Source organism: Tachyglossus aculeatus, chromosome 17 (genome assembly GCF_015852505.1).
Source record: "Tachyglossus aculeatus isolate mTacAcu1 chromosome 17, mTacAcu1.pri, whole genome shotgun sequence".
Lineage (NCBI taxonomy): Eukaryota > Metazoa > Chordata > Mammalia > Monotremata > Tachyglossidae > Tachyglossus > Tachyglossus aculeatus.
The window spans coordinates 24,419,840-24,444,480 of record NC_052082.1 but is presented as its reverse complement, the minus strand read 5'-3'; the positions used below and the strand labels follow the sequence as shown (position 1 = coordinate 24,444,480).

The window sequence follows — 24,641 nt, the reverse complement described above, 5'->3', positions numbered from 1 at the left end:
AGTATATACAGTTTGGACACAGTCCTTGTTCCATGGGTGGCCCACAGTCTAAATAGAAGGGAGAACAGATCCTCAACCCCCATTTTACAGATGAGAAAACTGAGGCCCAGAGAAGTTAAGTTTGTTGCTCAAGGTCACACAGCAGACAAGTGAAGGAGGCAGAATTAGAACCCAGGTCCTTTGAGTCCCAGGACTGGGCCCTTTCCACCATTAGTAGTAGTGGTAATACTAGAATTTACTCAACTCTTATGAGGTGCAATGCATTGTACTATTAGTGGAGCAAAAATATCAAGTTGAGAAAAGAAAAGCGAGTTACGAAAGAGAAGAAAGGAAGCAGCAAGGAATCTGTTTAATATGTTATTTTCTCACTCAAAATGATTGTCTATATATATAAAGATAGATTAAAAAATTAATAACACCTTGAAAAAATATATAGAGACAGACTGTAAACAATCTGATCTCTGTAGACAGTCTTTCCCTCTAGACTGTAAGTCCCCCTAGACTGTAGGCTTGCTGCAGACAGGGAATGCATCTGTTTATTGTCATATTGTACTCTCTCAAGTGCTTAATACAGTGCTCTGCACACAGTAAGCATTCAAAAAATACAATTGAATGAATGAATGAATGAATGAATGAATGAATGAATGAGACAGAGAGAAAGGGTGGGGGATCTGGTTGATGAAGGTGGTTCTAGTTTTCTTTTTATAATAAACATTGAAGTGCCTGTATAAATAAATGCTCTGTAAACACCATCACTAGCATTTATTGAGTATATAGTCTGTGCAAAGCAAAATACAAGGCATTTGGGAACATACAATAGAAGCAAAAAATACATAGTCACTGACCCCATCTGCAAAATGAGATTAAGGCTGTGAGCCCCATGTAGGACAAGGACTGTGTCCAAGCCGATCAACTAAAATTTCTCCCAGCACTTAGTTCAGTTCCTGGCACATAGTAAGAACTTATCAAATACCATTAAAAAATACACATTGAGCTGAAGAACATTGCAAGAACAGTACAATTATGTCCCTAAGAAATACATGGTTTCAATATCTGGGTAAAAGTTAAACAATCAAATTAATTTCCTACAACCCCGCTAAATTCTTCCTAGGAAAAGTCAAATGGCGATGTGATTGGAGCTACAGGTTTCCTCCATGTAGTTTTTGTTACTGAAATTTGCCTTCATCAACGGGACAAATCCTTGTCTCTGTCTTCTGGGCTGAAGAAAAAATAGAAGCAAAAGGAGTAAAGCCAAAGCAACTAGTCCTCCTCCAACAATTGATCCAATCAGAGTCGCCCAAGCCTGTGAATCTTCCACTGACACTGGAAATAGGAATAAGAAAATAAAACATCACAGTTACAGTCCCAGCAAAATGTTTAGCAGTTAAACTTCCTCAGAGGGAGAGGAATAAACTATTTTGCAATTTGGATGTATTTCACTAGCTCAGTGAAATTTGAGTAGACACTGCTACTCTTAGAATGAAATAAACTGTCCTTTGCCTCCACAACTGTTAGTCAAACATTGATCATCCTTCTTTAGGTTTCTAGCCATTCCATTTAAAATACTGCTTTCATTTTGCAAAACTACAAAAGCAAACACATTTTTTAAAATAGCATTTCTTAATTTCTATGCGTCAGCCACTGAACTAAGAACTGGGGTAGATACAAGATGATCAGGTTAGACACAGTCCAGGTCCCACATGGGACTTGCTCTCTTAATCCCCATTTTATAGATGAGATAACTGAGACACCGAAAAGATAAGTGATTTGCCCAGGTCAAACACAAAAGACAAGTGGCAGAGCCAGGATTTAAATCCAGGTCCTCTGACCTCCAGGCCCCTGATCTTTCCACTAGGCCATGCTGCTTCTCATTCAGTGAAAATAAAGCCAAGTAGGCCTTAAACACTGAGTATCACAGGGTATTTTAGAAATTCCTAAATTTAGAAATTTTAGAAATTTTGGTTGTGCCTGTGTTTGGTGATAAACCTCAGAGTTGCAAGCCTAAAGTGTAGATGATATTCCCATTGTCCGTGGTTCTTGCAGTCACATAGAAATATAAAAAGATGAACCGGCAATTAGCACACATGTTAGCTATTCAAGCAATCAATGTATGTATTGTGTGTTTACGTTGCGCAGAGCACGGTACTAAATGCTTGGGAAAGTACAATACAATAGAGTTGGTAGACACAATCCCTGACTATAAGGAGTTTACAGTCTAGAGGGGGAGACAGGCATTAAAATAATTACAGAAATGAGAAATGGCAGGGTGGTAGGTTATGCACATATGTGTTGTGGGGCTGAGGGAAGAATGCATATCAAAGTGTTTAAGGTATACAGACCCAAGTGCATAGATGATGGAGAATGTGGGTGAAGGGAAGTGAAGGCTTAGTCAGAGAAAACCCCTTCTTTAAATTTATTAATGGTGTTTATTAAGCGCTTGCTATGTGTAAAGCAGTGTCCTAAGAGCTGGGATGATCCAATTTAATCAGATTGGACACAATGCCTGCCCCACATGTGGCTCACAGTCTAAGTAGGAGGAGAACTAGGTATTTAATCCCTATTTAACAGAGAGGTTAGATGACTTGTCCAAGGTTTCACAGCAGAGAAGAGTTGGATCCAGGATTAAAAGCTCAGGACCTTTGAGCTCCTAGGCCTGTGCTCTAGCCAGGCTCTTCTCATGGAGAAGGTATGATTTTAGTAGAGTTTTGAATGTGGGGAAAGTGGTAGTCTGTCTGCAAGGAAGGAGTTACAGGCCAGAAGACATGGACAAGGGGTCAGGGCTAAGACAGATAAAACTGAGGTAGAATGAGTAGGTTGGTGCTAGAGGACTTGGGTTGTAGTAGGAGATGAGCAAGTTAGGTAGGAGGAAGCTGCTTGAGTGCTTTTACTACTACTAGCAATAATAATAATATTTGTTAAACACTACACTAAGTGCTAGGGTCGATACAAGATAATCAGGTCCCACATGGGGCTCATAGTCTAAATAGAAGGGAAAACAGGTACTGATTGCCCTTTTTGCAGATGAGGGAACTGAGGCTTGAGAAGTTAAGGTACTTTCCCAAGGTGTCACAGCTGTTAGTGGCAGAGGCTGGATTAGAACCCAAATCATCTGACTCTCAGGTTCATGTTCATTCTAGTCCATGCTGCTTCCTCTTTAAAGTCCGTGGTAAGGAGTTTCTGTTTGTTGCAGAGGATGGGCAACCATTTGAGGATATATGGATTAAATGGGTTTTTTTAGAAAAATGATCTGGGCAGCAGAATAAAGTATAGATTGGAAAGGGGAGAGACAGGAGTGAGGGGTCAGCAAGAAGACATTTGATAAGTACTTAGAGCAGTATGGTAGCAATTTGGATGGAGAGGAATGGGAACAGTTGCAGGAAATGATGAGATTTTTGACCATCTGAGTGTATCTTTCCTAATCAGTTGATACTGTCTGGTCTACCTTTCCTAAAAAGATTGAATTCTTCTTATCTTAACTCTTCACGTATCTTTCCTTTTCATTTCTGTTGCTCTCTAGATTTTATGTCAGGTCTGCAGATACTACTAGAAATGGGTCTTTAATGCAAAAAATAACCCCATCACTTTCCAAGTCCTGGATATCAGTGCACAACAGGAATTTTCTAGAAGTGCTAACAAACTATCCACCCAATCTGCACAAAATGAAATCTCTTTTGGGTGCTAGGATGGCCTAGTTTAGTGATAGTGAGTAAATTCAGGCAAGGGTTTGGACACCAAACCCATACTGTATGTCTGCCTCCTCTCCAGCATTGCATTAAAAAAAATTAAAAAAAAGGCTTCAGAGGATAAATGAATCACCCTGTTTAGCAGCTGTGTTTCATTACCTGGCAAGTCAATAGCATAGCTGTAGCCAAGATTTTCTGCCGTTAAAAAGAGTTCATCATTAGTCACAGGAGGGAAGAAAGGAACCATATTATACATTTGATTGTGACCAATGGGAGCTAGTTCCTGAGGCCAAGCATTGGCAGGGGGTTTAAAACGTTTCATCCACTCATCAAAAATGGCATCAGTAAAGGAATGAAGGACCTGCAATGAAATTGAACACACAGTTTAGTGCTCGTCCGTTCCATCACGTCTCTGACCGCTTTGATAGTAAAGATCTTTAAATGCAATAGGAAAATTCTAGCTGTAAGGAACATCTGACTAAACCATTTAAACCCATCACACAGATTATGCTGACAAGGAGTGCAACACCAAATGATGCTTTAAGCTTTCATTCATAGTTTTTCAACCTTTTCTTACCAGAATCACCCTCCAAGAAATACTTGGGCTAGTTCAGCAAAATCAAAGTTAAAAGTGCATATTATCTTTCTGCCTGAGCCTTTATTTCCTGTGTATTGCAGCAAAAGTAAGTGTATTTATTGGATAGAGAACTATTTGATATCACCCTTTTGTTGAATCTTTATGTTGTGTAACCCTGACTTAAATCCTGTTATACAGGCTGAGAATTGTTTACTTAGAGATACCAATATTGTGAAATTAAGTTTTATAACATTGATCAATTCCTCCATTCTTATCAGTTGCTTCTCCCACTACAGCCCAGCACAGGTGCTTTATTCTCTCAAATCAACTTACTCTTTACACCTTGCTCTCATCATTTTCACCAACCTTTTGCTTACAGCCTTCCTCCTCTTTGGAGCTCCCTCCCTTTCTCATTTGCATCAGACAGGCCACTGCTTTCCTCATCTTCAAAATCCTTCTGAATTCACATCTTCTCCAGGAGGCCTTCCCTGATTATTCTCTCATCACCCCATCCTATCCCACCCTATTTCATCTGCAGCTTTGGTATTTTTGAGTCTACCAAACCACTTGGGTGTTTAACTTTCCCCATGTTCATTGTCCTCGTGTACATATCACCTCTAGCACACTTGAGGATCAGTGTTGCCTAGTGGAAAGAGCATGGCCCTTGGAGTCAGAAGACCTGTGTTCCAATCTCAGCTCTTTCGTTTGCCTGCTGTGTGATTTCAGGGAAGTCACTTAACATGAACTTCCCTCCACACTTACAGTTCTCCACATATGGTAAGTTCCTAACAAATTCCACGATTACATCTTTATTGTTTCCCCCTACCTGTAATTTATTTCATTGTCTGTCCTCTCCAGTTGATTGTATGCTTTTTGAATACAGAGATCCAAATTCCAATATACACTCCTAAGCACCTGTAACAGTGCTTTGCCCCAAGTAAGCACTCAGTAAATACTGTCATTTTGAATCTCAGTCAAATGTAAATGTCCTACCTGAAAGGGACTGTAGCTTCCAGGATTATATTAATATTTGGCGAAGAAAAAATAGTCTGTCTTATCTATCTCTCCGAGACAAAAACTATAAATCTAAGGGACTAAAGTAAGAAACCTTACCATAATTTTATAACTAGAATAGAGATGCAAGCAAGGAAGAGATGCAGTATGGCCTAGTGAAAAAAGCCCATCACTGAGAGTCAGATAATCTGGGTTCAAATTCTGGCTGTTCCACTTGCCTGCTGTGTGAACTTGGGAAAATCAGTTAACTTCTCTGGGCCTCAGTTTCCTCATCTATAAAATGGGAAACACCTGTTCTCCCTGCTATTTAAACTGGAGGTGTTGTGTAGAACAGAACTTGTGTCTGAACTGATTATCCTATATCTGTTCCAAAGTTTAAGTGTTCAGTGTTTGGCACATAGTAAGTACTTAACAAATACCACATTTATGATTATTATTATTATTACCTGCAAACATGGAGAGGGACAGAGTACAAGTTAGAGAAAACAATGGGAGAAAAAAAACAGAGAAACAATCCACTGACCTTGCAGGGGAAGATAAATGCAATGGAAAGAGTTAAGTTAGTGTGATGTTTTTAAACTAGGCTGTTTCACTCAATGAGAAATGCTGTGACCAGAAAGAGTAAATCAAAGAGAAAACACTGTGTGACTGTCTCAAAATTAATAGGGAGATAATAAAGGCATTCAAGCAAAACTTGAGGATTTATTGGACTTTAAAATGTGCCCTTTGCTTAAGGTGAGAAAAAGTCATCTGACTGTAGGAAAACAATCTGTTATCCAAACTGCAGAAAACAACATTCTCTTCTTCTACAAATCAATTCAGGACTGCTGGTAATCTTCGTCTACCAGAGGATTTGGAATCGTAGGACCAGAATGTCACCTCAACAGGCAATCTACTCTGACTCCCAGCTCTGCTCCAGTATGTCTGTACCTAAACCAGCCAAGGTAGGTGAATGTTTAAACCAGGGGTGAAAGTTTTTTTTTTAAAAAAAGAGTACCTGCCCGTATGCTTGTGGCATGCAGAGTCAAGAAATGACATCATGGAATTTGGACATTTCCAAGAGAAAACAGCATGAATATAGGACACATGCAGAGCTTTAAAAATCCAAGAAAAGGAGGCTCTTGAGCTCGCATACCCTGTCTCCTCCACAGAAATGGTTTGTGAGCGGAAGTATATCATTTGGCAACATTTCACAGGGCAATCAGTAGGGAGGCCAGATTTTGATAATGGTAATGTGCCTGATATTCTGAAACATTGTAATACCAGAGACTTGTATGGAAGGAGAGAGCTCAGGGGAGCTAGAAATTACTTTAGTTTTTCCTAAATCCCATCCAAGTGAGAGAAGAAGAGTTTCCTACAGGAAGATGAAACTCTCCTGGTTTCACAGCTGGCTTGTTAAATTTTGAATATGTAGGTTTGAGTGTGTTCACTCAGGCTGGAGGAAACTTGTGTAGTTACTGAAGAAATAGTAAGTAAAATGTTCGAGAATTGATATTTTAGTTAAGTAATATTGCTGTATTTGATTTGGTTTCAATTGAAGTGCTGATAGTTGTGCAATTTAGAATAGGACTATTGTTGGGGAGCGTTTAACTTTCCCTACAGAAACCCTGACACTGTGGTTTGAATCTTCACTCTCTCTCTCTTCAATTAGAATTCTTCAGAGAAATTGCCTCTGCCCTCTTTGTGTTTAGATCAGTTAGCATATCTGTTTCCCTGACCTATTCTGGAGTGCAGGGAGGTCAGTAGAAAGGGTCACCACTAAATCTACTCTGTCTGTGCCATTTGACAATGCCTAGGCCAATTAAGAATCTCCCCATGCCTCATTCTCTCTTAGTAATGCCTTATGGATTATGGCAATTATTCTGTGATGTGGAAACTTAAAAATGAGATTTTTAAAAACAAAAAATCTAACACATATTAGTACTTAATTCATCATTTCCCTTATTGTGGATTAGTGTTATGAATTTCACCATCATATGCTTGCTCTGACTGGCATTTTTTCCTAACAATTTCTCCAATTTATCACTGTCAAATGTAAAGTGCCTCTCTTGACACTAAGCTCCTTATGGGCAGGGAATGTGTCTGTTTATTGTATTTTCCCAAGTACTTAGTACAGTGCTGTGCACACAGTAAGCACTCAATAAACATGATTGGCTGCTATTGTCTTTCAACTCTTTTGTTGTAGTAATCATGTTTATTAAGCACTTATGTTTTGCAGAGAACTGTACTAAGCACTGGGAAAGAATACTTGCAGGGGATTGGACCTGGTTTCTATCCCTCAAAGAACTCACCATCTAGGAATGAAAAGGGGGAGAGGACCTGAATTCTCATCCTAGTGCTGGTAATTGCTTGCTGTGACCTTGGGCAAGTCACTTCACTTCTCTGTAAAATGAGGAATGAATACCTGTTCTCCCTCTTACTTAAACTGTGAACCCCATGTGGGACAGGAATTGTCTGACCTGATTAATTTATATTTACCCCAGTGCTTAGAACAGTGCATGACACATAATAAGCACTTAAATACCATAAAAATTTTTGAATTTTAGCCTTGATCTCTGAGGTGTAAGTTACCTTTTTCAGTTTGTTTTATTCTAACGTGCATACTCATTCTCATCATCCAAGTGATTGATTAAAGATATAGAGTAATAATACTGTGTTTCTATTGATCCATTAAAAGGACAAGAACCATAAAGCACCTAATTCATTGTGAATAAATATTAAACATTCAATCAAACCAAGAACTCAGAAAATGAACACTTCCAAAATGAAATAGATATATTTGTAAGAACACCTACAATAGAAAGAAGAAATTTCTTTGGGGAAAATATGTATTTCCTTCCAAATGAATTGCTCCTCTCTAATATACAAATCCTCTTTTGGCAGTCAACTGAATTATTTAATTTAATGATCAATTAGCTTTCCCTTTTCTTCTTTTCCTGTCAGACATCTAAATGTAAATTGCAGATCATGCAATTTGTATTTGGAGCCTTACCTTTCGATCCATGACACATGTTCATATTTGTTCAATTACCTCAGGATGAATTATTAGAATGTCACATCCTTGTTGGTAGTTTTCTCTATTTAATCAATATTGAGATAAGATGCAACTGTAGACCTTATTTGGGGAGCATTTCCAAAATTTCCAGGCATATGCAGTCTAACACCTACCAAAGCTCCAGCTTTACCAACTGAAATATTTTAAACTGAAGACAATATGTGAAAAATGGTTTGAGGCTTAACCAACTTCAGTGGTTAAACCTTGAATGGGAATGAAAGATAACCAGAAGGACTGTAACCAAGTCAGAATGTATTCCCTCTGTCCATTAGCAGTTCACTATATTTTAAAGCCATGTTATGTAGGCAGTGAATTCCTCGGCATTAATTCTGAAAAATAACTCAAGTTCATAATTGGTTGGAAAATAAAGGTCCTGGAAGAAATAGACAATGGATCCTGCTCAGAGAGCATCTCTAAAACAGCAAACGAAGGCAAGTGAGAAAACCTGGAACCAAAGTTGTAACTGCTGAGGACAGTTCCAGGTAAAATGATGCCTCAGATCAGGGAAGCAGGGAGCAGAGGTGAGTCATCAAAGAGGTCCCATCAACCTCACTCCACTCCTGTTTATCTACATAAAGTCCAACAGTGAAGGGAACCCCTGGAGAATTCTCTAAGAGGACCTAGGGTCTAAAATGAAACCCACACACCATTCACTCTCAGCAGTGCCACCCTGCCCTAGGGCAAAATTGTTAGTCAAAGATAAGGACATCACAGAGGTAGCTACTCAGTAGCAATGGCCCACAATATCAGGCCTGAAAGAAATTAGGCAGGCCAAAAAGAAAGCAGGAGCAAAGAAATGAAAATATAATTTAAAATAAAATCCAGGACCCTGATTCTGCGTGACAGGCTATTCATGCCCACAGCTATTATTGGTGCACTGTAGAGCAAGTGTGTAAAAAAGTGAGCCCACAGATTATTTGTGCCTATCTTTAAAGTTTAAGGTTCCAAGTGCAGTTTAGGATTTCAGTTATATGCTGTGTATTTGTAAAATGTTGTGTACCTAAATACAAGTTTTCCCAAAACACACCAATGCAATCAATTTGAGTTAATTGTACAAAAGAACACAAACTCAAAATAGTCCTTCTTCTCACAGTGACTTTGGAACCATCCTGCAAAGGAAGCTAGCCATGAAGACAAATAGCAATAAAATAGTTCATAGTGCATTAAACAAGTATCTGTACAGGCAAAAAAAGTGTCATAGGAGTTCAACAACTGAAACAATATTTTTATATTTCTAAGCATACTTTGTATTGATCTTAGACGTTCACATTGCTGGTCTTATGTCTCAGGAGGCTCTCTCAGTGAGCAACTTTCTCAAACAAATAAATCTCAGAGTTAAAGAAACTTTTTTTTATCCTGAAATTTACAATTCAGCTGTGTATATTTCTTTCCTTAGGGAGAACAGACAGAGTAAAGTGGGCCAAGAGGTTCAATTAGAGCTCAGGTTTTCCAAATACTTTGAAGCTTCCATGTTATGTGGCCAGGCTGCCTTCAGACCATCTATTGATGCTGACGCTAAAACATTTGACAAGTTGACCAGTCCTTTTCCCACTCTGACACCAAAAACAGAAAAAAAATTTCAATTCAGCAGACTTTCTCACTTACCAGGCCTTAGTAAAAAAAAAAAAAAAAACTGCCTTAAGCATCCCTCCACCTCTAGTAGTAGTTGAAAAGACACATACCACAAAAACAGGATCATTGGCAGCAGAATGGGGGGAAGCGCTAGTCCCATTAAGGAAAGAATGAACCAAGTTGTGAAGGCTTAACCCTAGGGTATCAAAGGTTCCATTTGGTCTAGCAAATCCTTCCAAGGCATTCCTGTGGAAGACAATTAGAAAAGACAGTTGTCACTTTGAGTCCCATGTGGGACAGGGACTGCATCCAACCTGATTGTCTTTCATCTACCACTGTTTAGCAAATAGTAAGCTCTTAACAAAGTACCACAATTATTACTAGGAGGAGGAGGAGTACTCCTAGTCCATATACTGATAATCAAGAGCATGGCCTGGGAGTCAGAAGAATAATAATAATGGCATTTATTAAGTGCTTACTATGTGCAAAGCACTGTTCTAAGTGGTGGGGAGGTTACAAGGTGATCAGGTTGTCCCCCAAGGGGCTCACAGTCTAAATCCCCATTTTACAGATGAGATAACTGAGGCACAGAGAAATTAAGTGACTTGCCCAAAGTCACACAGCTGACAATTGATGGAGAAAGGATTTGAACCCATGACCTCTGACTCCATAGCCTGTGCTCTTGCCACTGAGTCAAGCTTCTTCTCTAAGGACCTGGGTTCTAGACCTAGCTCTGCCACTTGTCTGCTGTGTGACCATGGGTAAATCACTTCACTTCTCTGTGCCTCAATATCTCATCTGAAAAATGGGGAGTCAGACTATGACCTCCTGAGAGACAGAGACTGCACCCAATCTGGCAACTTGTATCTACTCCAACACTTAGTACAGTGCCTGGCACATAGGATGTGCTTAGCAAATGCCATAAAAAAATATTAATGTGAGATTGAAGGTTCTATATCTAGCACTGTACTCCTCGCCTTACCATTGCTGTAGCTTTTTTGCTGAGGCATTAAGTTCATAAGGCAACCCTTCCACCACCCAGCATGAATGCTAATCAATGATTCCAGGCAATAGCCAGCTCCCAAGCCATTGGGGAATAAGTCAATAGTATCGGCTGAGCACCTATTCAACTCCAGGCTGGAACCTGGGAAATCTAAAAAATGTTAGAGCTTTAGTACTTATAAATAGAAAAGTCAGTCAGTGGCATTTATTGAGTGCTGGAAAAGTAGAGTACAGTAGAGTTGGTTGACCAGATCGCTGTCCAGGCAAAGCCTCTAACACACTGACAAATACTCCCCACCAAACCACAAAACTTCAGAAACCCTCTACCTTTCCAAAATGGGATTTCTTTCAATCGTATTTATTGAGAGCTTACAGTGTGCAGAGCACTGTAGTATCTAAGTGCTTGGGGAAGTATAATACAACAATAAACAGTGGCATTCCATCCCCTCCAGACACAGAAATGGCAGACTTGGGTTGCAGAGAAAACTATTCCCGAATAGGTCAGGAACACTCACCTGAAGCTGAAGCTCGAGTTTCGAAAGAAGGGAGGATTGTCAAACTGTTGAAGGGAGAGGCAATTCTTTACATCTTCCATGGTTGGCAGCTGCTCATTTGGTCTTCCTACTCGATTCCTTCTCAGTAAACCTTCATTTGTCCCATTACATAGTGTAACTCGCTGGTTGTAGTCATCCAGGCTAATATTTGTAAATAATATTGGTGACAGTATGAGAAAATGTATTTGCATGTCTTATAAAATGTTGACCATTTGAAAGGAAAATAAGACTTTGATATAGGAAAAAGTATTCTATGGGCTTTTCTCAGAGCATATTTAATCTATAATATTTCAACACACTTATCTCTAATGTCCCTTAGTCTTCACCCCAAAACACACTCTCTCTCTCTCTCTCTCTCTCTCTCTCTCTCTCAGAACTGAAGGAGACCTGAAATAAAAGAAAACTAGAGTTACACTTGACTTTGAAAGAATAGCAGCAACAGAGACAGGAAGCTTTCCCAAATGCTGGGCCCAAATGTTCTGAAGGCCTACCAAGTTCATAATTACAGTAATAATAATAGTACTAATAACTTTGGTATTTGTTAAGCCCTTACTATGTGCCAAGCACTGTTCTGAGTTCTGGGGTAGATTCAAGTTAATCCATTTGAGCTCAATCCACGTTAATCCACGTGGAGCTCACAGTCCTCTCTCCCAGGAGAGAGAAGAGATACTTAATCCCCATTTTATGGATGAGGAAACTGAGGCCCCAAGAAATTAAGTGACTTGCCCAAGGTCCCACATCAAGCAGTTGACAGAGCCAGGATTACAATCCAGGTCTTCTCCCCTTTTCCATTTCTAGATTGTGAACAGAACAATTGGAAAACATTATTCTTGCCCTCAAAGAGTACTATGAACTGGCACAAGGTCAGAAATTAATTCCATCCCATTAGACTGCAAACTTTTTGAAGACAGGGATTATATCCACCTCCTCTATTGCACTGTACTCTCCCCAGTGCTTAGTACAGTGTTCTGAACATAGTAAGCCCTCAACAAATACCACTGATTGATAGAATGATTAATAATTTTGCAGATAAACACATATGAAGCATGGACTAGATGAAAAACCTGCTGGACTTTGGGGAAAAAAACCTGCTTGACTTCAGGAAATTACAAATGAATGGACAGTCTAAGGGAATAGCGTCTATCATAATTTGGAATAGAAAATTATTTCACCTAAGTATCGGCCCCCTGAGAGACTGGGGGTATGTCTAATTTCCATCTGCGTATTCTTTCCCAGTACTTAGTATGTAGTCTGAACACAATAAGAGCTTAATAAATTATATTACTACTACTAAATACTTCTAGACTGTGAGCCCACTGCTGGGTAGGGACTGTCTCTATATGTTGCCAACTTGTACTTCCCAAGCGCTTAGTACAGTGCTCTGCACAGAGTAAGCGCTCAATAAATCTGATTGAATGAATGAATGAATGTAAGCTACTTGTTACCAAGATTGATTTTTTTCATGTCACAAGCAAAAACATTACATGAAATTCAGGTAAAATTAAGAAAGACCTGTAAAACAAGAGTTCTATAGTGGCTGTATCATGAGAGAAACATCACTAGCCTTCAATCTAAGAGCTAATCAGTTCCTTAGTACTTGCCAAAAAAACCTTAGAATCTACCTCGGTCTGTAAGAAAGAATATGACTACAGTATTATGGTTGTCTTTTCCAATAGACGCCTTACCTATTACACACAATTTCCCAGCTGGAGAATCGTGAATTCTGGCTAATCAGTGTAGGATCGTCTAGTCTTGATGCACCAAGAAGCTGATCTGTGCACACATCGCACTCGTTCTGTCCTGTGGCAAAGTTCCAGTAAGGCAGAGCAAAAGATTCATTGTCGATGAGTCGCTAGAGTAAAAAAGAAAATTCAAGTCATTTCACAATGCCTGACTCTCAGAGATTGGGGTGGGTGGGTGGGGGGCCGATACTGAGCCCTAATCAAGAGCAGAAATTTTTAGTGCAACAGGAAAGGAATGAAGAAGCAAGTGAACATTTTAGAAATCATACCCATAAAAGGATTTTGACTGACCTGTAGGTCTCTTTCAAGCAGGAGTAAATGGTGCCTGTGCCATGTGACAAAGGCAGGTCCTTGGTGAGAAAAATCTATGGCTTTGAATGGACGCCCTGGGCCTGAAAACAGTTGAGAAGATTTAGCCAGGACTGTGGCAATAGATGTAATTGAGTAAGCAGAAACGCAACTTATATAGACACCTGTCTGTTTTGTTTTGTTGTCTGTCTCCCTCTTATAGACTGTAAGTCAGTTGTTGGGTAGGGACTGTCTCTACATGTTGCCGACTTGTACTTCCCAAGCGCTTAGTACACTGCTCTGCACACAGGAAGCGCTCAGTAAATATGATTGAATGAATATAGCTTAGAGAGGCAGCGTTCGAATCCCAGCTCTGCCACTCGTCTTCTGTGTGACTTCAGGCAAGTCACTTAACTTCTCTGTGCCTCAGATACCTCATCTTGTAAAATGGGGATTAAGACTGTGAGCCCCATGTGTTCCATAGACTGGGTCCAACCTGTTTAGCTTCTTTTTACCCCAGCACTCAGTACAGTGCCCACGTAGTAAGCACTTAACAATACACACATACAACTATACTAGGAGCTTGGGGTATTAACTCATATATGTAGATATATGAGTTATATACATATATATCAATCAATTGTATTTATTGAGCGCTTACTGTGTGCATAGCACTGTACTAAGCGCTTGGGAAGTACAAGTTATATATACATATATATACTTGGAAGGCTCAGGGCAGTCCTCAGGGTCAAGAAAGCTGAAGCAGGCAGTGGGAAGTGGCCAATGCACTGGACAGCAGTAACAGTTGGGCAGACTCCTAGATTGATGAGGAAAACTGGTCTTCTAGGAAACACATCCTTTCTGTAGTCAGTTAAACTGAGTCCTTCTGGGTCCTGTCATGCCAAATTGTGACAATCTAGTATGTTCTATCTCAACCTCTCAGATTTACCCCTTTGTGCTGTGTGCAGACCACTGTATGTATAAGTAAATATATATATATATATATATATATATATATATATATATGAGTTAATACCCCAAACTCCTAGTATAGATGGACCACACCAAAATGGGACTCAATAAGTGCTCCAAAGCCACAGGGCTGAGAGTCAGGAGACCCAGATTCTAATCCCACCCTCTTGCCTACTGTGAGACCGTGGACAAATCACTTCATTTCCCTATGCCTCAGTTTCCTCATCTGAAAAATTGGGATAAGATGCCTGGTTGTCCCTCCCCTAAGACAGTGAGCCCCATGTGACAGTCTGATTGAAATATCTCTACCCCAGCTTCAGGACATAGTAAGTACTTCATACCACAAGTACTACTATTGCTATTACTAAATCCCTGAGAACAGTTTAACTCCAATGTGTTATGTTTTGAAGTTTCGATTTTTGTTTCCCTAGAGCAGTTTATTTTGCCTCCTAAAGACATCGATCTAAAGACAACCAGAAATTCTGGCTGCTTCCTCTTCCCTGGCCTAGATTTTCAGGGCTAGACTGACACTAAACAATGCTCTTGTACGAAGGCTGAAGTATGGGCAGCCTGTGTCAGTGGTATTAACCACAAAGTGGGCTCACAGGAATGTATAGATATTGGACTTCTTGCCCCAAATGACCTCTAGAAATCAGAGTTCTAAATAAAAGTTTTGTTTATAATAAAGATTTATTTATTTAAGATTTATGTCAAGAAGCACCGTGGCTTAGTGAAAAGAGCACGGGCTTGGGAATCAGAGGTCGGGGGTTCTATTCCCGGCTCCATCACTTGTCAGCTTGTGTGATTTTGGGCCAGTCACTTCACTTCTCTGGGCCTCAGTTACCTCATCTGTAAAATGGGGATGAAGACAGTGAGCCCCATGTAGGACAACCTGATTCCCTTGTATCTACCCCAGTGCCTAGAACAGTGCTTGGCACATAGTAAGCACTTAAATACCAACATTATTATTAGTAGTAGTAGTAGTATGTAGGCTCATGGGAATGGCTGTCCAAAAATTTTCACACTGATTACTTTATACACATGTCCAATATGAGAGTTCTAGTAGAGCAACAGGAGTTTTTATAGACTAATTATGGTATTTCTTAAGCATTTACTATTGTATCAAACACTTTTCTAAGCACTAGATACAAGTTAATCAGATGTCAGCATCTGTTTAATTAAGTCTTTTCATTTCAAAGAATATTCTCGGGGCATCTTGATTTAGGAATGTGTTTTTATGGAGTCCAAATTAATTACCTTTTGCTTGGTCAATTCTTTGCTTTAACCATAAAGGGCCAAATATAGGAAAATCAGTAATTAGAACCCATAGCCAAAATACAAATAGGAGAATAATTTTTTATCTTGTATCTTGAAGCAGCATGGCATAGTAGATAGAGCAGAGGCCTGAGAGTCCGAAGGTCATGGGTTCTAATCCTGGCTCTGCCACTTGTCTGCTGTGTGACACTGGGCAAGTCACTTCACTTCTCTGGGCCTCAGTTACCTCATCTCTAAAATGGGCATTGAGATTGTGAGCCCCACATGGGACAGGGACTGTGTCCAACCCAATTTGCTTGTATCCACCCCAGCACTTACAAAAGTGCCTTGCACATAGTAAGTACTTAACAAATACCATAATTATTATAATTGTTATCTACCCCATCACTTAGTGCAGTGCATGGCCCATAGTAAGCACTAAATCAGTACCATAAGAATTCTTCACAAAACGAAGAATTGGTTGGAGCTTCTAGAAATCAATCCTTTGTCTAATCAACACCAACTCCAGTCATGTTTTGGAGTATATTTCATTCAACATTTGCTCTCTTACAAGCCTGAGAACAATCCTGTTATACCCTTTTTTTTTTACTCCCGAGATAAGAGGGAAAACCAACCGAGTAGTGTGTCTCTGACAGAATAATAATGAAGCCACACGAAGAAGTTATAAATTGTACTGTTGACAATTTGAGGCTGTGTCCCTGTGGGCCCTAATAGGCCCAGCCAGTGCTGAGTGGTGATCACGTAGTCGGGGTGGATGGTCTTCTTCGCACGGTCCAAAGCATCTAGGAACTGATCCCTCTCCTCGGCAGACAAGGAATGGATATTCTTCCTAGTAACTTGTGGTTTCCTTCTATCACAGTTGGTACCCATCCAGCCGAACTTGCAATCTCCACAGTTGTAACCAGCATAATTTCCTAGTTTTAAAAGAAGAGATGGGTTTATACAATTTTGCACCTACCTACAAATGCATACTTGGGTACAGAAAATTGAATTGCAATAGACCAAAGAAGTCCATTTTCTCTAACCTTCCCCCAATATTCCATTTTCAGCAAATGGTTGGCAGACTATTTTCCTAAGACTATAAAAAAAACCCTACAATTCCAGTAACCCCATAATACTAAGTGACAAATAAGCAGCATGGCTCAGTGCAAAGAGCCCAGGCTTTGGAGTAAGAGGTCATGGGTTCAAACCCCAGCTCCACCAGCTGTCAGCTCTGTGACTTTGGGCAAGTCACTTCACTTCTCTGTGCCTCAGTTACCTCATCTGTAAAATGGGGATTAAGACTGTGAGCCCCACATGGGAAAACCTGATCACCTTGTAACCTCCCCAGCATCTAGAACAGTGCTTTGCACATAGTAAGCACTTCAAAAATGCCATCATTATTATTATTTATTATTAAGTATCTATTAATGAGTTGAACTAGAGGGATGTTTATATCTGGGTATCCCTTTACCCGGGTGAATTTTGACTGATTACAAAGTCAAAGCTTATTGCAAATGCACTGAAAGATCTGTAGTTTTTTTTCTGGGATATTTACAAAGTGTTGAGTTCATCAAAAATGCAAGTTTCAAAAACACACCTTAATAAAGAAAACAAAGCCAACAAATACTTTACTGAAATTTTTCTCCCCTATGAAACCATCGTGAATATTGTAACATTTATTGGCCTGGACTTAAATTTCTTTCCTTTCTATGAATATTTTTGAGAGTAACCAAAGATTGCCAGTCTTTTGCCTTTATCTGAACTCTTTCTGCAACTGTTCCCTTTGTGGATGAAATGGCTCTGAACTGTACCCCCATTTTGTAATTGAATTCTGCAAGATGTGACTGGTTTTGCCCAAAATTCTTGCTCAATCCCAGCTCAATGTCCATTGGCACATATGCCAGCAGTGGTCAGTTGAGCAAGATGCTCTTCTGCTCTCCAAGTCTGGGTAATTAATTACTGCCCATTGTGCATTAGCCTTAGCCTTGGAACATCCGAGTTCCAATGTTTGTTGGCAAAAGGCAAGAGAAATCTTCAGGTAGCCTATGCCAAAAATTGTTGCTGATTCATGTCCTGGGCCTTGAGTTAATAACTACAGTGTTTATTAAGCCATATGTCCTTATGGTGGCCATTAATGGCAGTAAAAAAAAAAAAAAAAAAACCTACTTCTCCCTTAGAAATTGATAAGGCTGGGTCCTTACCCAGATTCAAATCCCTCCTGAGGAGCCACCTCCTCCAGGAGGTCTTCCACAATGCTTCCTGTTCTCCTCTCATCATCTCTTCCAATCAGCAACACTTGGCATTTTTCTGCATATTAGTTCATTTACATAATGCAATTTATTTATTTTTGCAATCAATCACATTTATTAACCTCATTCTGTGAAAAGAGCATTGTTCTAATTAATAATAATAATAATGGCATTTGTTAAGCGCTTACTATGTGCAAAGCACTGTTCTAAGCGCTGGGGAGCTTACAAGGTGATCAGGTTGTCCCACGTAGGGCTCACAGTCTTAATCCCCATTTTACAGATGAGGGAACTGAGGCTCAGAGAAGTTAAGTGACTTGCCCAAGGTCACACAGCAGACGTGTGGCAGAGCCGGGATTGGAACCCCTGACCTCTGACTCCAAAGCCCATGCTTTTTCCACTGAGCCACGCTGCTTCTCTAATTGCTTGGGAAAGTACAATACAACAGAATTGGTAGACATGTTCCCTGCTCACATGGAGCATACAGTCTTGCAGTTTTGCTGTTACCAGTTGTACCTCCCTCTACACTGGAAGTAAGCTTGCTGTAGTCAGGGAAGATTCCTGTTAACTCTATTGTATCGTACTCTCCCAAATGCTTAGTACAGTACTCTTCACAGTGTAAGCTCTCCATAAATATCACTGATTGATTGATTCATTTGTTCATTCATTTTTTTCCTTCTACAGAAATTTCTCTCCGGCAACTGTAGTTGGCTGCATTGAAAGGCAACGTTTAATAGGACTGCAAAAAGCAAAGGTAAAAGGCAAAAGTTCATTCATTCACAATTAGTTCATAATTAGTATCTACTGAGCACCTGTTGTTATAGATAGCTGAGACAATTCATTAAGAGTAAGAGACAAGGTCCCGGCTCTCAGAAGCTTACTTTCTAAACTTCTTTGCCTGCATGTCTCCCCTGTTGGACTGTGAATTCTTCAAGAGCAAGGATGGTGTCTTCACTCTAACTGATGTTCCTAAGTAGCTAGTATAGACAAAACTTAATAAATACTAATAGTTTGGATTTAGCAGTCCTACTAAATATGTCCTTTCAACAAAGTTATACTTGTGAGAGCGTAGTGTCTACATAGGCTCAAAATAAGAGAATTTGTTCAAGATTTAGTATGAAACAGAGCCGTTCAAATCAAGAAATGTGTTTTTCCCTCACAGTTTAAGGAAACTAAGTTGCAATCCATTCATTTCACTGGTGATTTGAGTCCAGGGAAGATGCTAGAGTCTGGGCTTTAATAGATTGAGCTATATGTATACAACGTCTTCAAGCAGGGCAGTCGTGCAAGCTAAAACTGTTCTATCATTTGGTTTTAGAGGCAGTAAGGTAATTATTATTTTTTCAACTCCAGGCATCACACACTCAATGAATCCTAAATTTAGAAAGATGAAAAGTCTTCAAAGACAGCTTTTTCAAAAGGCTTTGGGTCTCTGTTATCTTGTTTGTATCTCTGAATTTCACTGATCTATTCACCACTTTAACATAAACTGAAACCAAGAAGTTGAGACTACACCTTCTTAGGGCTGGACTAGAAAGAGTAGAATAATGAATAGAGAGCATGTTTCTTCATGTAAAATATCAATTTATCCTCAGAAGACTATTAGACTAAGTAGTCTTAAAGACTGCCAATTAATGCTTTTATAAGTAGCATTAAATAGCCTTTTCCTTTTAATTAAAAATTCTATTATAATAATAACAATACTTTGCACTCACATAGCACCTTTCATCCGCAGAGCTCAAAAGGAGTTTACAAGCAAGTTTGCTTCATTATCCCCATTTTGGAGATTAGAAAAACTGAGGCGCTTACTATACCACTTGCGCAAACAAGAAGTTCATTGCCAAATGTTCAAAAAATAAAAACCACCACACCTCTGTATCCACATATTTTTTTAAGCACAAAGGTACAGGTGTAACTGACGTGTTCCCGTCAGCTTCAACTGCGGGCATGTTTTATAAGTATTAAAGACCAGATGCCAAATTCTCCAGCAATTAATCTCATCAGGTTTTTTTAATTCATCCCAAAAAGGGATAATAAGCAGCCCAGTTGAAAGCAGTGCTTAGACCTTAGGCTTCTGATGACTAAGTTTCTACTTTTACCTTTCGACTAAAAACACTTTCCCCACCTCAAAAAGAAGAAAAAAAGATCAGGTATTTCAACCATTCAACACTGACTTGAAAAGAGCCTTTCTGTTGTCTGAAAGCAATTGATACCCTGGAAACTGTGACTACTGCCACACAATGAATTCATTTCCCCTGATCCTAATCACACCACTCACTCCAACTACCTAAGTACGATAAATATATACTCTTGCGAGAGGAATTGTTGTGTTTGGATAGAATCTCTGAGAAGTTCAGGGAACCGAGGGGCCAAAAGTCAACAGGGATCACAAATGTTAAACACAGCCACGGAGAAATGGGAATGATTTTTGTGTGCTCATATTGTGGAAAGAACCATAAGATGTGCTGTGGCAACCACACTTAGGGATAGACTCTCACTGTTAATAGTGCTGGCTTTCAAATAAGGAGCAGGTGTACTAATATTACTGTTATTTGTTTGTTTTGGTTTTATGTTCCCCAAATTACATTTTTTTTGTCTAAATTGCCATTCCTCTAAGTGTGTGTTCCTCACTCTCCCATTATATACTATAGATTTGAGAAGCAGCGTGGCTCAATGGAAAGAGCACGGGCTTTGGAGTCAGAGGTCACGGGTTCAAATCCCACTCCGCCACCTGTCAGCTGTGTGACTTTGGGCAAGTCACTTAACTTCTCTGTGCCTCAGTTCCCTCATCTGAAAAATGGGGATTAAGACTGTAAGCCCCAAGTGGGACAACCTGATTGCCTTGTAACCTCCCCAGCGCTTAGAACAGTGCTTTGCAATAGTAAGCACTTAATAAATCCCATCATTAATATTATTATTATTACATATAGTTACCCTTCATGCTTAAAGAAGATGCCATTGACAGTTAAGTGCACGTACATGGTCTAAGTCCTTCTTGCCCTTTGCCAGGTAAAGGGTCCCTGGGGTGCACGTAATGTAGACTTTAAGTTTCATGTTGGCAGGAAACAGGTCTACCTCTGTTGTATGTTACATTCCAGAACTTAGTACAGTGCTGTCCACACAGTAAATGCTCAAGAAACAATTGATTTATTGATTGATAATGCTTATAGGAATTAAGGTAAGGCAACCTGGCCTTTCATCATTTTTTTCCTCTTCAACGTCTCCCCATTACTCCTTATCCTGAACAAACCTATAAACCTCTGCAAGATTCCCAACATTCATCTGTCTCCATGCCTCTTCCTATCACCACCCTGATTCTTATTTTCCCTAGGTAACAGCGGTCTGGATGTGAGAGCAAGCACATCACCGATTACAGGAAGACACTTACCAGACAGACAAAAGTGACACTTGGTGTAGAGGCACTTGATGGATAAAACAGGATCTTAAGGCAAGTGACACCTAAAATACCTCGGTTCCCTCCCAAAGGCAGATACCTGCTGCTCTTCTGTCTGTCTTTGAAACCATTTGCTGCCCAGTTCAGCTGTATGGAGTTCCAAAAAACAATTTACATGCCATCTAAATAGGTAAGATTTAGCACACCATGATTCAGTGTCCCCATTACCTATTATCTATTGCAAAGAAATCTTATGACAAGGGTACGAAAACATTAATGAAGTTCTTGATCTTTTTTAAAAAAACAAATTCTATATATTCTAGTTGCTATTTAAAACTACTGGACCAACTGAAATAGCATGAGTCTGGGAGTCAGGGGACCTGAATTCTTTTAACCCCCACTCTGTCACTAGTTGCTGGGATTATTTTGGGCAAGTCACTTAACTTTTCTGGGCCTCAGTTTCCTCATGTGTAAAATGAGGATTAAATATCTATTCTCCCTCCCTCTTAGACTGTGAATCCCATGGGCGACAGGGATTGTTTATGATCCTTTGTCTCTATCTACCCCAGTGATTAGTACAGTGATTTACACATTGAAAGTGCTTCACAAATGCCACAATTATTTTTATTATTGTTATTGTTGTAGAAAAATAAATTGTACCTATAGATTGACCAAAATGTAGCTCTAATGAAGAAAATGTGGAAAACGAATCCTCATTCTGTCAATTAAAATGAATCCCATTCAGAAGTCAACTCAAGTATCCTCAAATTCCCCTGATCATCTTTTGATTTCAGAACAAAGTGGTTGCCCCAAACCTGTTCCTGAAGCCATCTCTAGTATTGCAGATATTTCTACTCCTGCTCCAGCTTTTATCCTGGCCTTATGCAGTTAGTGAAAGCTGGAATGCACTAAATCAATAAGATCTTGGAAAGTCTAGAAAAGCCAAGGGGATAGGAAGCACCAAAAGAGAAATGCTGCATTTAAAACACTGAAGGGTAAAAAGAGAACAGAGGGGGAATTGGAGAGTAGAGGGAAATTTAAAAGTGTTCAGTCCAAAGGGGACAAAAAAATGTTTGAAATTCAGGTTGTACTCAGAAGAACAGAACACAGGGCTTTGGTGCCCTTGGGGCACCAATAGCCAACAGAAGGCTGCCCATAGGCACCGCCTTGTGTAGGCTTCCAGGGCTATTTTGAGAGTAAGACTATTAACAGAAACTGGGGAGGTGAGTGAGGGGCAACTGCCCCTTGGGGATGTCAGTGGAATCCATTTTAGTAAGGGAAGTCAAAAGCCCCTATTAGGAAGAGGTCTTAAAATTCACACTAGGAACAATTCAACTCACCCAATGATGATGATGATGATGATGGCATTTGTTAAGCACTTACTATGTGCAAAGCACTGTTCTAAGTGCTGAGCACTGTTCTAAGCGCTGAGCACTGTTCTAAGCACTTGAAGTGTCTGGCATTAGAAGCTTTTTGATCCTTGTTCTCCAACTTTTACATGGGGATGCGGCAGCACTGCTCAGCTAAGACACTTGCTGAAAACCAAACTGCATGGCATATTCAGAGTGAGGGCTTTTTTGGATTCTTTTGTGGGGAAAGTTTTTCTGGTTTGATTTTTTTAATCACCCAATCTCCATTGCCTTTAAACTCACTGATTTTGTTAACTTCTTCCAATCCTTGCCAAAGCAAAACCCCAACTTATTTGCATGTTCGTTGCTTTTTGAAGTATACACTTCTGCTCCATTTAGCTCTCTGGAATGCTGGGAACAGGACCCAAACTGACCCAAACCCAAAAGTCAAGTGACTTCTACACGAGAGTCCAATTTACTAAGCCAATACTAAGCCCTTCAAGACAAAAGAAGAGCAGAGCCGGGCTTAAGAGGACAGACTAGCTACTGAGCTTTCAAAAACTAACGGTGATCCCTTGGGCCAACCCTCTGGCCAATAATAGGTGAACGGAGGGCTCTCACTATAGTAAACCTTTTGCAATAGAGAGTAAATGGATTAATGAAGAACTTTTTAATATGGAAGTACTTTGTTTCAAGGTCTTTTAAAAAGCAAATTAAGTGAAATAGAGGATTACTAGAACTAAAGGGAAGCTTTGTTACATGAAGATTTTACCATGCAGCGGTAATAATAATTGTGGACTTTGTTAAGCATTTACTATGTGTCAACCACTGAGGTACATACAAGATAATCAGGTCCCACATGGGGTTCACCATGTAAGTAGGAGGGAGCGCAGCTATTGATCTCCCATTTTGCAGGTGGAGGAACTGAGGCACAGAAAAGTGAAGTGATTTGCCTGAAGTCACACAGCAGAGAAGTAAGCAGATCCAGGATTAGAATCAAGGTTCTTTAACTCCCAAGGTCCATACTCTTCCCACTAGGCCATGCTGTTTCTCTGCTACCCTGTTGAATATTTATGAAAAATCATCCAGCGCTAGGCGTTTTAAGAAAACTAGATCTGTCACAGTGCTCACCATGGATTTTCAACTCTAGCCAGCAAGGTGGCAGTATCAGTACACGAAGAATGTTCAGAGGTTTAAGAGGTTCTCTTAAGAGGTTCTCAATAAATACGATTGAATGATTAAAGCACCCCTGCCAAAAAGATCAAATGGCATTCCCCTGCTGGGGCTCTCCCTTCCTTTCTTCTCCACATGCCCTTCCCCTCCCCTTCTCACCTGTGCACCTGCAGGTCCGGTTGAAGAACTTCTGGGGCCACTGTTCCCGATCATCCTGATTGTGGAGAGTGTAGGGTCCACCCCAGGGCCTGCTGTCAGCCTTCAGGTCTTCGCACTGCCCGCGGCCCTCCAGAGAGCCACAAATGTTGGTGGGTTCCATCCCCAGAGCAGGACAGCACTCCTTGGACACTAGCAACTCCACTGTCATGCAGATTCGTGGGAACTGTGTCCGAACCCCAGAGGGACTCCAGTAGCCAAGGTAAGTGAAGAGAGCCCACCATCGCAGCAGGCCTGTCCACGGCTCCAAGATCATGGCTTCTGTTTCTCTCTGCCTCTCTCTGTCTCTTCTTCCTCTTCCTGGTTTTCACTCTCTGTTTCCCTCAAGCAGTCTCTCTCCTTGCATGCATCCCCATGAAAATACAATGCATAAGCGCACTCACACACACTCAGTAGCTTATGTAACTTGAGTGTGAAACAACTGGAACAATTTTGATTTAATTAGAATCCTCTCGAGCATCTAAATTTAATGAGATCTGGGTTCACACTGCTTTTTCTCTCTCACTGAAATTGGGCTCTGTCTAAAGCCAGTTAATTTAGACATTGC

General features: G+C 40.1%; 1 protein-coding gene across 1 annotated transcript; it reads right to left on the bottom strand.

Moving 5' to 3' along the window:
- Positions 1-998: 998 nt before the first annotated feature.
- DCT (dopachrome tautomerase) lies at positions 999-24,355 on the bottom strand. Its single transcript, XM_038759481.1, has 8 exons — positions 24,038-24,355; positions 16,349-16,648; positions 13,491-13,591; positions 13,143-13,309; positions 11,419-11,598; positions 10,012-10,147; positions 3,843-4,044; positions 999-1,323 (listed from the first exon to the last, which is right to left on the bottom strand). Exons 1-8 carry the CDS (start codon positions 24,348-24,350, stop codon positions 1,118-1,120), a joined length of 1,605 nt encoding a protein of 534 aa, XP_038615409.1. The 5' UTR covers positions 24,351-24,355; the 3' UTR covers positions 999-1,117.
- Between the last annotated feature and the right edge of the window lie 286 nt (positions 24,356-24,641).